We start from the raw sequence: 13,628 nt of genomic DNA, 5'->3' as shown, positions 1-13,628 counted from the left end.
GGGCTGGATCAAAGCATTTCTCAGTTCAAGGTGCCAGCAGCCAGCCAGGGGCTGCATCCTGAGCAGGAGCTGCTGGTGCAGGTGTCCCTCCCTCCCTCCCACTGCAGGTCTCTGTTCACAGTTATCTTCTTTTCCAGAGATGAGCTTCACCCACCTAAATTCAATCCCCAACCACCAAAGGAGATGAGAACATGTTTGGATTGCCCAGCGTCTCGATGGAGGCACTTCAAGGCTGGAAAGCAGGAGGCAGCCACAGCCCTGACTGAAGAGCAGGATTTGTCCCAGTCTTCAGGAGCAGAGGTAGATTTTCTTGTACACCTACTGCTTGTGCTGCCTCCTCAGCCTGCCACCAGCAAGTCATGCTCCTGCTGAGCTCCCTTTTTGCTGCCCTGCTGTCCTGTGCCCTGACAGTGGCTGGGCAGCAGGGCCAGTGGCTGGACATGGGGGAGTGGCAGGGAGAAATAGGAGAGTTTTCCTTGGAGAAGCTCACTCAGATCCTACAGGCCTGTGTTGAGTGTGGCATTTTTTGCCTTGTTGCCTTCCCAATGCAAGATGAGGCTTTTATCTGCATCATGATGGGAAGAGCTGCAGCTTCCTTGCCACAGCAAGCTGGGATGAGTCCTGATCTCCATGTGCCCTCTTCCCAGCCCAGCCAGACTCCCTGTTTGCAGGTCTCTGCTGTCACCCGAGAGCTGCTCTTGCACTGCTGGCCCTGAAGCTGTCTTACAAACTGAGACTTGGCAAAGTGGCTGTCTCTTCCTGCAGGCGTAGGGAATGGCTTGTTTTTCAGGTGCCACCACAAGCTCCTGCAAACCCTCACCTCCCAGCAGGCCTGGAGGGATTCAGGTGCTCCGTGGGCGCACCGCACACTGCCCTGGAAGCGGAGAAGGGAAGAGGGAATCTGTCTCCCTTGCACACTGTCAGTGTGGCAAGCAGGGCTGGAGCTGCCAGTGCCACTGGTGGCCCTGAGCATTGGCCACAGAGGGGCCTCCCATCCCTGCAGGCCCAGCACAAAGTGCTGCTGGAGCAGCTGGGTGTTGGAGAGGCCGTGCAGGACACGTTGTGGGGCTGCCCAAGGACGCTGTGCAGCACCTATGGAGGGCACTGCTCCCCCTGCAACTCCTCAGGTGGTCCAGAGGAAGGTTTTGCAGGAGCTTTTGCTGTAGCACCTTGAGGAAGCAGCATTTAAATCAGAGAGAGAGGGGAAGAGCCTCAGGAGTCAGATGAGCTGGGCTGGGAGTCCTTTGCTCAGCTCCAAGAGCTCTCACTCTGAGTCTCCTCCTTTTCTAAAAGCAGTAAGTTTTGAAACTTTTTCAAGGCAAGTTGTGCATCAGAGAGAATTTCTAGTGCCAGGAGACATCCCAGTTCACTTTCATGTCATGTACTCATGAATGCATTGACCCGTGAGGATGGGAGAAGATTTTCCCCATGGTCCCTGCACTGGTCAGTGGCATGGATGCAGGATGAGATCAGGGTGATTCTGGCAGTGTTTGGGGAATAGGCCCCTCTGGCTGCAGCTGCACTTTGCTCCAAGATGCTCTTCTGCATCCATTTTCACGCTCAACAGCTCCATCTCTCCTGTCTTCCATGCAGGCTTCCAGTATCCTGCCAGTGTCAGGTGTGCTGCAGCCAGGAGAGAGCCAGCAGGTCTCCTTGCCCTTCTCTGGCCACCTCAACAGCATCTCCAGTGCCACGGCGCTGTGCCACGTGGAGGGAGACCCCAGCTCCGAGGTGCTGGTGCCCGGGGAGGCCTCACGTGTCAGCTGCTCCCCGAGCCCCCAGGAGATCAACTGTGGCTCTGGGGCACCTCTCAGGGAGAGGTGAGTAAGCCTGCCATGGGTTCCTGCTCTCCATGGGTTACTGTCCCTGCAGGGCTTCCCTGCTCCAAGGACTCTGAGCTCAGAGGTGCTGCATAGCAAAGGCCAGAAGCAGCACAGGGATGGCCACTCTTAGCTCCCTGGCTCCCAAGAGAGGAAGCACCTTCTTCTGTTGGGACAGAGCATCTTCTTCTCTAGTTTAGTGGTGAGCCCTCCTGGCTCAGATGCTGCCTTCAGGGAGCTAGGCTCTGGCCCTGCCTTGGCACTGCCTCTAGAGGTGTCTTTAGCTCCATGGTGTTGAGTCACATCTTCTTCATCATCTCCCTTCTTCACCAAAACAGTGGGATTGCGGTGTGGGCAGGCGTGGGGCACAGACCAAACCTTGGTTTGGGTGCTGGTGCTGCCACAGATGAAGTCCTTGCAGTGCTGATCTGCCAGGGTTCTCCTGATGGTGGGACAGCAGCCATAAAAGCTCCTGTCCTTGAGGCTCCCCTTCAGCTGCAGCAGTGGGCAAGCACAGGAGAAGCTCTGCTCCAGCAAAGCAGCCCAGCTCAGGACACACAGGCAAAGTGTGCAGCTGGGAGTGGGGGCTGCTTAAAGCAAGCCTGTGCATCAGGACTTCCTTCAGGCCAGGCTGAAGTTGGTTTCATGGGGAGGAGAGGGACGAGGCTGCTTCAGATGGTTTCCATGGCAGACAGCACCAGCTGGCTTGGTCACAGCTGGCTTCCAGCAGGAAATCTGGCTGACAAGAGCCTGTCTTGCAGGAGAGCAGTTCCTCCAGCCTTTGCTTTCTGACTGATAGGACTATTCTCATTTAGGATCAGGCTATGAGTCATTAATACCGAGGCTCACGGACAGAGACTCTCTAACTCGTTAAAGTTAGAAAGTGGTATGTTTATTAACCCCGGCGGGCAGCACCAGAGTCGTCCCTACAAGGCGTGACCGTGCTGTACAAGGTTCTTTGCCCTCTCTTTATTTCCCAGGATCTTACATACAACATATGTGCACAACCCCAGCACTTCCCCTCCCTGCTCTGTATTAAAATGAGGTCATTAGTCCTTCACACCTGTGCAATTCTTCTCTGGAATTGGGTTGGTGGTCTCCTATTGGGCCAGTGGTCTTAAGGGATGAAGTCAGGAATGTCTTCATCAGGTCTCTGTGACCCTCTGGCACCATCCAAGGTCCCCTGCTTAGTGACTGATTGACATAAAGCCCAGGTGCTAACCATTGTTCTACGGGTTTCAGTATGTTCTTCTAACAGTTCACTTACTCCACTTCCTTCTATCAAGAAGCTCATCATGGTAAATAATATAACAATCAGCTCTGGCTTAAGCATCTAATCATCATTAACCTATGGTCTACCTGTCTAACTGACATCCTGATCAATGTGAATTGCTTCTAAGCCTCAGGTGAAATCTGAACTCTTCAAATTCTTGCTTCAGCTGTGCCCAGGGAGAAGGGAGCTGAATGAGCTGAGTAAGAATTGCAGGAGAGATCAGCAGACGTTGGCACTCTGTGCTCTGCTTGAAACTGGGAAGTCAAGAGACAAAGGGCGTTTTCAGGCACAGGGCAGAGAGCTGGTGGATCAGCCTTTGGCAGTGGGCTGGAGGTGTCTGGCTGTGCCTGGAGAGGGAGCTTGCACAGTCAAGCCCTTCTGATGGCAAGGCTCAGGTTTGGCTGGTCCTGGAGGTGCCCTTCCACCACTGCCCTCCCTTGGGATGTTCCCAACCTCTGTGGGTTGAGGAGAATTCACGGAAATGGTCTGGCGCTGCTGCCTGGCCTCAGGGTCAAGGAATGAAGTGCAGGGCCAGCCAGGACGAGTGAGCCCAAGGTTCTGGTGGTGACTCTCAGCCATGTTTTCTGTTTTGTCTGCAGAAGGGAGCTGAAGCAGCCGTCTCCAAAGCTTGAGGAGGAGGCAAAAGCCTTGGCGGAGGAAGAGAGGCAGAAGGAGAAAGAGAAGCAGAAGAAAGAAAAGAAGGGTGTCTCTGTGGGGAAGGAACCTCCAAAAGCAGAGAAGGGGAAAACCAAACCCACAGAGAAGAAGGAAAGCAAGGCCCCAGAGAAGAAGGACACCAAAATCCCACCAAGGAAGGAAATCAAAGAACCAGAGAAGATGGAAAACAAACTTCCAGCAAAGAAAAATAAATATCCAGAAAAGAAAGAAACCAAAATCTCAGAGAGGAAGGAAAGCAAAGCCCCAGAGAAGAAGGAAAGCAAGGGCCCAGAGAAAAAGAACACAAAAGCATTAGAGAGGAAGGAAACTAAATTCCCTGAGAAGAAGGAAACCAAAGCCCCAGAGAGGACGGAACGCAAACTCCCAGAAAAGAAATACAAACATCCAGAAAAGAAAGAAACCAGATTCCCAGAGAGGAAGGAAAGCAAGGCCCCAGAGAAAAAGAACACGAAAGCATTAGAGAGGAAGGAAACTAAATTCCCAGAGAAGAAGGAAACCAAAGCCCCAGAGAGGACGGAAAGCAAACTCCCAGAAAAGAAATACAAACCTCCAGAAAAGAAGGAAACCAAATTCCCAGAGAGGAAGGAAACCAAAGTCCCGGAGACGAAGGAAATCAAAAGCCCAAAGAAGGAAAGCAAAGCCACAGAGAAGAAGGAAATGAAAAGCCCAGAGAAAAAGGAAAGCAAAGCCCTAGTAAAGAGGGAAATCAGAATTCTAAAGAAGGAAACCAAATCTCCAGAGAAGAGAAGCAAACCTCCAGAAAAGAAGGAAACCAAATTCCCAGAGAGGAAGGAAATCAAAATCCCAGAGAAGGAAATCAAAGCACCAAAAAAGAAGGAACCCAAAGCCACAAAGAAGGGGGAAGCCAAAGCCTGAAAGAAGGGAGGAACCAAAATCCCAGAGAACCCAGCTGAGCTGGAGAAGAACTCTTTATTTTATTCACACAACTTATTTTATACAGTTTGAAAAACCTAATGTGCAACTTTAGGTAGTTCATCGATTTCTTATTACTAGTTATGCCAGTTATTCTGTTGGATAATAAAATATATTTTACTTGTGCATCAAATCTCTCTGTTGTATTCTTTGTATTGTTACCTATTCTCTTCACTGATTCTCATGGGACAAATCCCTTGTTCTTGCAGGTGCATTTGTTTTTCACCCTCAGATCAGATTGTTCACCAAGTCTCATTCTCAAAATAACTTCACATGGGAACTTGTGACTGCTTAGCTGCACTTAGAAGAGATGACAGGCCAGCTGTTAATATAGCAGAACAAGGCCTGGTTTCATAAGGCCTTTCTTTTATCATTATTCTACCTGTCTCTGACATCTCCCCCTTTTTGTTCATTTAAAAAAGACTCCTATGTTCTGATGTTGAAACAGCTCACTCTTGGGAGGGTATGATCTCATGAAGGTTATCACTGGTTATCTGTTAGATGTGGGATAAGATACATAAAAGACCAGTTCCAATCAACAAAACTTACCCAATTCTGTCAAGTCATTGACACAGGGTTTTGCAGCATGAGCAAACAAAAGAATAATGTCCAATGTCTCTTCGGGAAATGGAAAGAAATGACCATTGTTTCCAATTAGCTGAGAAGTAGGAGAAGGTCCATTAGCTGGAAATGTTGATCTTGGACATCACTGAATGTCCTTCTGGCAGCTGGAACAGGGAAGAACTGAAGAAAGTTGGGAGGAGCACTGTCCCATGATGATGCCATGAGGCTTTTGTTGGCCAATTGCCTCTGTCAGTTTCCAGGCACAGCTGTGTCTTGGCAGTCCTACTCCTCTTCCTGTTCTGGCCACAAAGGCTGCAAGGGGATGAGGTTATTTCTCTTTCCACTGGGCCTCATTTCTTCAGAGCTGATCAGTATCTGATGGAATGAACAGGTGACTGCTTTGAGCTGTTGGTGATAAAACACAGGCATCTCTTCTTCTGAAGTTAATGAATCAATTAGGCTTCCCTGTGGGACACTCCACTGGGATTTAGATGGGATGACCTTTTTTCCAAGTTTCTAATGTAAATATTGCATGATTCAAAATGTTAGTCGTCCAAATTTCTCATGTACATATTGCATTATTTGAATGTTCTTAAGGCGTTCATTCCTCTTCTTTTTTGTTTTTTAAGAATGAGATGCATGTCTTTTGTTATGAGTATGAAGAAACAGCGTAGTAAAATAATACACGTAGTAGACAAGAAACTTAGAGCAATTAGGAATAATTTAGATACAACGATCGGGAATATTTCAAATAGCGGACAAAACTAACAACATAGGTGGAATGAAATAAACAGAAATCTCTGAAATAATGTACCATCATCCCAGAGTCTGCAAACAACTGACAAACCTCGATTCAGTGGGGAATTGGATAATTATTTCCAGATCATAATTCCCAAGCTCCCTTTAAAAATAGTTCTACTGTCATGTACAGACGGTGAAATTGCAAAGTCAAAGCAACTCCAATCTAGTTTTGATGCAGAAAACATCTGGGTCTGTTGGCAAATTCCTGTCCAGGTAGAGCTAAGGCCTGGCCACCACCCAAGCTCTAAGTGGGAGAGAATTCCCTAAATGTAATTTTAAACAAGGCTCCTAAGAATAGCACTTAGGAGTAAAGGTCTAGGGGTGAAAGACTGATGAACCATCCAATAGCCGTCTCCTCCAAAATCTCCTCAGCATGGAGATGCTTTAAACACAGCAAACTGTTGGAGTGGTTCTATAATAACAATTGGGACTGCATCTGATTGCTTAGAGTAGATGTCACAATACCATCAGTTTAGAGAAGACTTCTGACAAAGCTGAGATATCATTTCCTGGAACTCTGAAAAATACTTGAAAATCATGAGGCAGCACTGGGTCAAACCATGGAGCCCCAGTGCAGAGCCCAGCTAGAGGGGTAGTCTGGTCTAAGAGATACATGAGCAGCTAGAGAACAAAAGAAGGATCCTGAAATGACACGTGTCTTGTAGATAATTACACCAAAAGATGGTAAAACATATGAAAAGCTGGCTATAAAAACAGGAATACAAACATGAATGTATTTATGACAGAAAAAATGCAACAAAGGAAACACTGAACAGCTCACTCATAAAATTTATGATATCTCAGATTAAATAACACTCAAACCTGATATAAATTGCTTTCGACATCAATAGAGCTTAACAAGATGAACTCAATAAAACCCAGTCCTAAAAGGATTTCAAATTAATAAACATAATTTCATTATCACCTTAGTAGAACAAAAAGCACACAAGAGAACTCAATGTTAATTACTACTAATACCGAACATAACTGGATCCATAAAAAGCTGGAATAGATCATTGCTGAAATGACGTAAAACTGAATCTTAACATTTATAAAATCTACCAAAATTTACTTAATAAAACTTAGCCTTATTCAAGAAGGTAACTGAGCGTTACAATATTTGGCCTTAATTTAACAGAATTCAAACGAACATTCTTAAAAGTTATAGATATGACATGATGTAACTCAGTCTAAGGTTATTAACACAAAAAGACAACTTAAAGGTGAACAAGCTGTAAGTGAAATAACAGCATGATGGTCTGCTGGAGGGATTAAAGTTGTAACAAGCATATTAGAATTAGAAGTAAATCAGTTATGAGTAAAACCCATGGTAACTGCAAATTCCATGGAAACAGAAATTCAGTAAGACTTTTCAAAGTGCAGGGTTACTGGGAAATAAATATAATAATGTGCAATTTAGCATATTGCTGAACAACTCAACAGCTTTTAGTGACAGTATCTGGCATCATTTTATATGGCAAATGTGTTAGCATTCTTGTTAAAGAGATCAGACCATGTTAAAATTTGATAGGTAATAAGGCGCTGCATTTACCGCTTTTCAATCTCTCCAGTAACTGTAAAACTACATAAAACAATCAGAATTTAGTCAGAAACTAAAATAAACTTTTAAAAACCCTAGAGCACCACGTTTTCAAGACACACAAACACAGCTCTGGGCCAGAGCGGGGCCTGTGCCGCCCACAGGGGAGAGGGAAGGCGCTGCCCAAGGGAAACTATGGGGAGAACAGAGGCCATCTAAACTGCAATGACATAACTGTACACCTATAAAGCTTCTCTCAATATTCACACAGTATTCATCCCTTAATTGCCAGAGCCAATCATCTCATTTTCTATCTCCCAGCAGGGCCCTGCGGCCGTGAATCCAGCCCGCCGGGGCTGGCCCGGCTCGGCTGCCACAGCCCTCCCGGGGCCGCTGCACCTCTGCTCCCCAAAACACTGCGGGGAAAAGAGCAGGGGAAAAGCAGCAACACACAACAAACTCTACAACCTGCACACAAAAGATAAACACAGAAGAGGCACAAGCTGCATTTTATTGCACATTCTGACAACAGTCACTGACTGAGAGTTGCATTTCCAAGGCCAAGATCTGTCTTTTGAGATACCTCAAACTCAGAAATACCATTTTTACTAGATGTGTACAAGGCCAGGCCTCACTGGAGGCACAGCTTTTCTCGCAACTCTGCATCATCTTGAACTGAAAAAGAATTAAGCAGTGTGCTCATGAGTCTGGCATCTCAGCCAGAAAGGCCAGATATTAGAGGGAAGAAGTCAGCCTACAAAATCTGATTATTTTTTCTCTTCCATTGGCCTGTCAATAATGATAATCAGAATATATTTCCACATGTTAACATGAAGGTGTTTGTATTTACAGAAGCAGGAACATATCTATGAAGGCTTTTGAATTCTCTTCAAGGACAAGGACATTTGAACCACTAACCCTTTCTTAATAGAGAGGCCCAGTTTAACTTTTCACTGAAGATGTTAAACCCAAGGGCAGTTCATGCAATGCTGTCTTTACATGTCGCTGTAGAGACAGGCAAGACACCTATTTCTTAATGCACAACAGCCCATCTTTATTCTTCACAGTTCATATTTCTATGGTTTTCTGAAGGCATTGTGTTTCATTTTAATTGCTTAGTAACTTAGTGCAACTCAGTTCATTGGTTAGTAGTTGCTCATGTAGGTGTCAGTCAAAACCTTTCCTCTCTCTAACGCGGTTTCCATTCTTGTCTCCTGCATAGAAGATGTGGGTAGAAGTCTTTCCTCTCACAGGTGCAAATTCCTTTCTCACAGGAACTTGTCAGGCTAGCTGTTAGCTGTACTTAGCCCAAGCAGCAGGCCTGAGCCATCATTTTACAAGGGTAACAAGGCTCTTCTTTTATAGGGTTTACCTATATGCAACATTGACATACGATTCTTTCAATCTTAAAGAATCATCTTTAATTTCTTTCACGTGAATTTTGACCTTTGTAATATTTGTATATGGTAGATTTGGAGTTCAAATCTGTTTTGAATCATGCCTTCATAGAATCCCAGACTCATGGAATCATTCAGGCTGGGAAAGCTGTGTGAGACCATGGAGTCCCAGCTGTGCCCGATGCCCACCTTGTCCCTGAGGCGACTCCGGCGTTTCGGGGTCTCCCCGGCCCCGGCTGCTGTGGGAGCCCAAGACAGAGAAGTCCAATTCAGCACGACCTGTCTGGGCCCCTCAGGCAGGCCCCAGAGCTGCAGGCAGTCTTAGCAAGCTCAGCTCTTCAGTGATTCTCAGCTCATTTGTGATTTCAGCTCTTGGCTTGCTGAGTGCCTTTGGCAGATGCTGGCAGAGAGAGGAGAAGGCTGTGTGAGGTTCCACAGAGATGTCTTTATTGATGTCTTCTGACAAGGTCTCAGGGACAGCTCTTCTGCAGAACAGGGCAGAAGTAGGGCTTTATATAGGGTACAGGAGTTTTAGAAACAATCCAATAGTGAGGGTCGAGGCGAAAGTGAGCTGTGGGCTTAGAGAGATAAGCAAGGGTCCGAGGGTGGAAGAGGGGATTTTTAGGTCCAGTCATCATGACCAGGCATTTCCTGTCTTAGGCTGCTGAATGCCATGGAGGCATTGCAGGCCCTGGGCCTGCTACAACTCCACTTTCTGTATTTAGAAAAAAGGCCTATTTCTGTATTTAGAAATGGGGCACACTCTAGTTGAATGTCCAAAGCATTTACCTGTATTCCCATTTCTACTTGCTTCAGAGACCATTCTGGATTAACCAGCAGTCTCTGAGTTCTTGTTTTCTTCATAGCATACGGCCCAATTCTAGTAATCACAGGAACTATAGGCTGCACTTCTGCTTCTGGAATAATTGGCCTTTGGGTAGGAACAGCTTTCTTTTGTATTAGTGGGGTAGTTCTGATCTTGTTCTTCTGATATTCAGTGCACACTTGAGTGATGCTAAAGTCAAGATCATACTCTCTTATTGCACACCCTTCTATTTTTAGGGCACTTACTCAAACATTTGTCACAGCATTCAGAGCTAATCTGAATGAGTTTCATGGGTGGATGGTAAGCCTCATGCATCCCACCTTGCACAAATGCATAGCTACATCCCCAAACATTTCTCCCTTCCCACAAACGTGCATTTGTGACTTTCAGGATCTCATTTAGGGCCCTACGAGAGTGGGGATCACAGGCCCTCTCTTGGCACCGGTACATCCCAGTTACGTTGTACCTGCGCGGTATGGCACTGGCTCCTGTTACAACCATGGCAATGGCTATAATAGTTACCACCTTCTCCATCATGTCCATGATTTCTCTAAGTCCATATATTCACGGTTCCAGGTGAGCTTCAGCTTCAGTTCTTTGTCACCTGGCATCAGTTTCCAGACTTCCTCAGGGGCTTTCTTCACTCGGGAGTGATGGATCCAGGCCTGCTGTTCTTTGATCTTGAATGCAGTAAAGGTAGTGAGGAGCACCTGGAATGGTCCTTCCCACTGCAGTTCCAGGGTCTTTTCTGCCAAAGACTTAACATACCCATAATCCCCAGGTTGTACATCATGTACTGGTCCATCCAAATCTCTGTTTTGAGCTCCAGCCACATATTTTGCAGTTCCTCTCAGTTGTTTATTCAGGGCTATCATATACTCGGGTAGGGTTTCCTCCCCTATTTGTGTAGGTGTGGCTCCTTCTTGAACTGCATATGGTCTCCCATATAATATTTCAAAGGGGCTCAATTTTCCCTTGTCCTTGGTTTTGTCCAAATTGGCAATAATGCTAATGGAAGAGCCTGGGGCCAAGGTAGGTTTGCCTCTTGTCCCAATCTCACAATTTGTTGCTTAATCAAATGATTCATCTTTTCCACTTGGCCACTCGATTGAGGATGATATGGGGTATGCAGCTCACAGTCTATCCCCAGGTGGTGGCTAATTTCTTGCACAATTTTGAATGCAAAATGCGGCCCTCTGTCTGAGGATATGGTGGCTGGAACCCCAAACCTCGGGATTATTTCTTGCAACACTGCTTTGCTTACCACTCGTGCTTTAGCTGTCCTAGTAGGGAAAGCTTCTGGCCAACCTGAAAAGGTATCAGGCAATACCAAGAGGTAATGATATCCCCCCTTCCTGGGTAATTCTGTGAAATCGATTTGCCACTGTTGCCCAGGTCCGCAGCCTTTCCCAATTTGTCCAACTTTAGGCTTTGGGATGTTTTTAGGATTAGTTCAGAGGCAAAGACTACACTGACGAGTTACCTGTATTACTGTGCCCTGGAGTTTCCTGGCCATAATTTTTCCTTTCAAATGGTTGTACAGGGCATCTACTCCCCAGAGTGTTTTTTCATGTTCTTTTTGCACTGATGACCAGAGCAAATAGGAAGGCACTACAAGTTTCCCTTCCTCTGTTACAGCCTGTCCTTCTTGATTATAATTTGCTTTTTTTGCCTTAAAAAGTTTCTTATCCTTTTTATTGTACACTGGCTTACCTTCAATAGAAATGTTTCCATCTGGGATCAATGTTGCCTCCACTGTCTCCTCAAATACCTCACCTCTGGCTGCGTCTTTTGCCTCTCTGTCCACCAGCATGTTCCCTTCTTTCAATTCAGAGCTCACTTTTTGCTGTGCCTTAATGTGCATGATGGCTGCCTTCTCAGGAAGTTGTACTGCACCTAGTAGTCTCAGTATCTCTTGTGCATGTTTAATATTCTTCCCTTGTGAATTCAACAGTCCTCTCTCTCTCCAAATGGCTCCATGTGCATGAACCACCCCAAACGTGTACCTTGAGTCCGTGTAGATGTTAACCTCTTTTCCTTTTGCCAGCTCTAAGGCTCGAGTTAAGGTGATTATTTCAGCCTTCTGTGCAGAGGTGTTTGCTGGTGAAGGTCCAGACTCTATTACCTCTCTGCTTGTGGTAACCGCATATCCAGCGTGCCTTTTTCCACTGATGACATAGCTGCTTCCAGCAGTGAACCAGGTCTCAGCATCTTCAAGTGGGGTGTCCTTCAGATCCGGGCAGCTGGAGAAAGTGGCTCCAGTGGTCTCCAGACACTCATGGATCACTGCTTCTCCCATACTCCCACTGAGGAAGGAAGCTGGATTCACAATGTGAGTTACCACAATTTCAACATCATCTTGTTCTACTAGTATAGCTTGGTACTTCAGAAACCTCTGTGGGGAGAGCCAATGTCCCCCTTTTGCCTCAAGGACTGCAGACACCGTGTGGGATACCAGCACAGTCATTTTCTGGCCCAGGGTGAATTTGTGTGCTTCCTGGATGTTCACTGCCACTGCTGCAACAGCTCTGAGACACCCTGGCCATCCTTTAGCTGCCGTGTCCAGCTGTTTGGAGAGATAGGCCACTGCTCTCTGGTACGGGCCTAAGTTCTCTGCTAATATTCCCAGGGCAATCCCTTGTTTTTCGTGGGAAAACAGGAAAAATGGTTCACTCACGTCTGGAAGTCCTAGAGCCGGAGCTGACATGAGGGCCTTCTTTAGTTGGTCACAGGCTTGGGTTGCTTCTTTTGTCCACTGAAGATCTCTGCTCCCTTCCCTGATCAGGGCATATAGAGGTTTAACAAGTAACCCATAGTTAGAAATCCACAGGCTGCACCACCCTGTCATGCCTAAAAAGGTTCTCAGTTCCTTCAGTGTCTGAGGGCTTGGGGTCTGGCATATTGCTTCTTTGCCATCCTGCCCCAAGGTCCTTTGACCAGCACTCACCTCATAACCCAGGCAAATGACTGTTTGCCTCACCATCTGGGCTTTCTTCTGGGATATTCCATACCCGTGCAGGCCCAAACAGTTTAGGAGGCTTACCGTCCAGTGCACGCGTGTCTCCTGGGTCTGGGTGGCTGTTAGGAGGTCATCCACGTACTGCAGCAACTGCCCTTCTCCTGGTAGAGGTTTCCAAGACTCTAAATGCTTGGCAAGTTGCTCCCCAGATACAGTGGGAAGTTCTTGTACCCCTGTGGTAATACACACCATGTGAGCTGCTTCCTCCGTGCAGTTTTGGGGTTCTCCCATTTGAATGCAAAAATTTTCTGGCTGGCCTCGTAGAGAAGGAGGCAAAAGAAGGCATCCTTCAAATCTAAAATGGTAAACCAGGTTAGTTCAGGTGTTAAAGGAGTTAATAAAGTATAAGGGTTAGCAACTACTGGATACAAGTCTTCAGTTACTTTGAGAACAGCCCTTAGGTCTTGTACTAACCTCTATGACCCATCAGGCTTTCTTACTGGCAAAATGGGGGTATTGAAATCAGACTGACACTCTCCTAACAGTCCTATTAGCAAAAAGTTTTCTATGATTTTGCTAGTCCCTTCTCTGTCTTCCTTCTTTAGGAGGTATTTTTTAACCCTTACTTGTTGTTCCCCTTCCTTGAGCTTAATTTGTATGGGCAATGCATTCTTTGCTCTCCCTGGTATATTAGAAGCCCATACACCAGGGAATATCTGATCCATTATTTTCTTGAAGTTTTTCTCTTCACTTACAATTTCAATTTCTTTGATTATTAACATTAGGCTTAACAGCTCCACATATTGTTGGTCCTTTACCTCCAAACTAATTTCTCCA

General features: G+C 46.2%; 1 protein-coding gene and 1 pseudogene across 1 annotated transcript; both read right to left on the bottom strand.

Moving 5' to 3' along the window:
* The window catches only part of LOC135292575 (zinc finger protein 208-like), an 837,577-nt pseudogene that overhangs the window by 815,758 nt on the left and 8,191 nt on the right, over positions 1 to 13,628 (bottom strand).
* Positions 8,241 to 13,043, bottom strand: LOC135292477 (uncharacterized). The gene is made up of 2 exons (XM_064406677.1): positions 11,546 to 13,043; positions 8,241 to 8,284 (listed from the first exon to the last, which is right to left on the bottom strand). Exons 1-2 carry the CDS (start codon positions 13,041 to 13,043, stop codon positions 8,241 to 8,243), a joined length of 1,542 nt encoding a protein of 513 aa, XP_064262747.1.

This window comes from Passer domesticus, unplaced genomic scaffold, assembly GCF_036417665.1.
Source record: "Passer domesticus isolate bPasDom1 unplaced genomic scaffold, bPasDom1.hap1 HAP1_SCAFFOLD_37, whole genome shotgun sequence".
In the NCBI taxonomy this organism is placed as follows: domain Eukaryota; kingdom Metazoa; phylum Chordata; class Aves; order Passeriformes; family Passeridae; genus Passer; species Passer domesticus.
The sequence above is the reverse complement of the archived record's forward strand: the minus strand, read 5'-3'. Positions and strand labels throughout refer to the sequence as shown.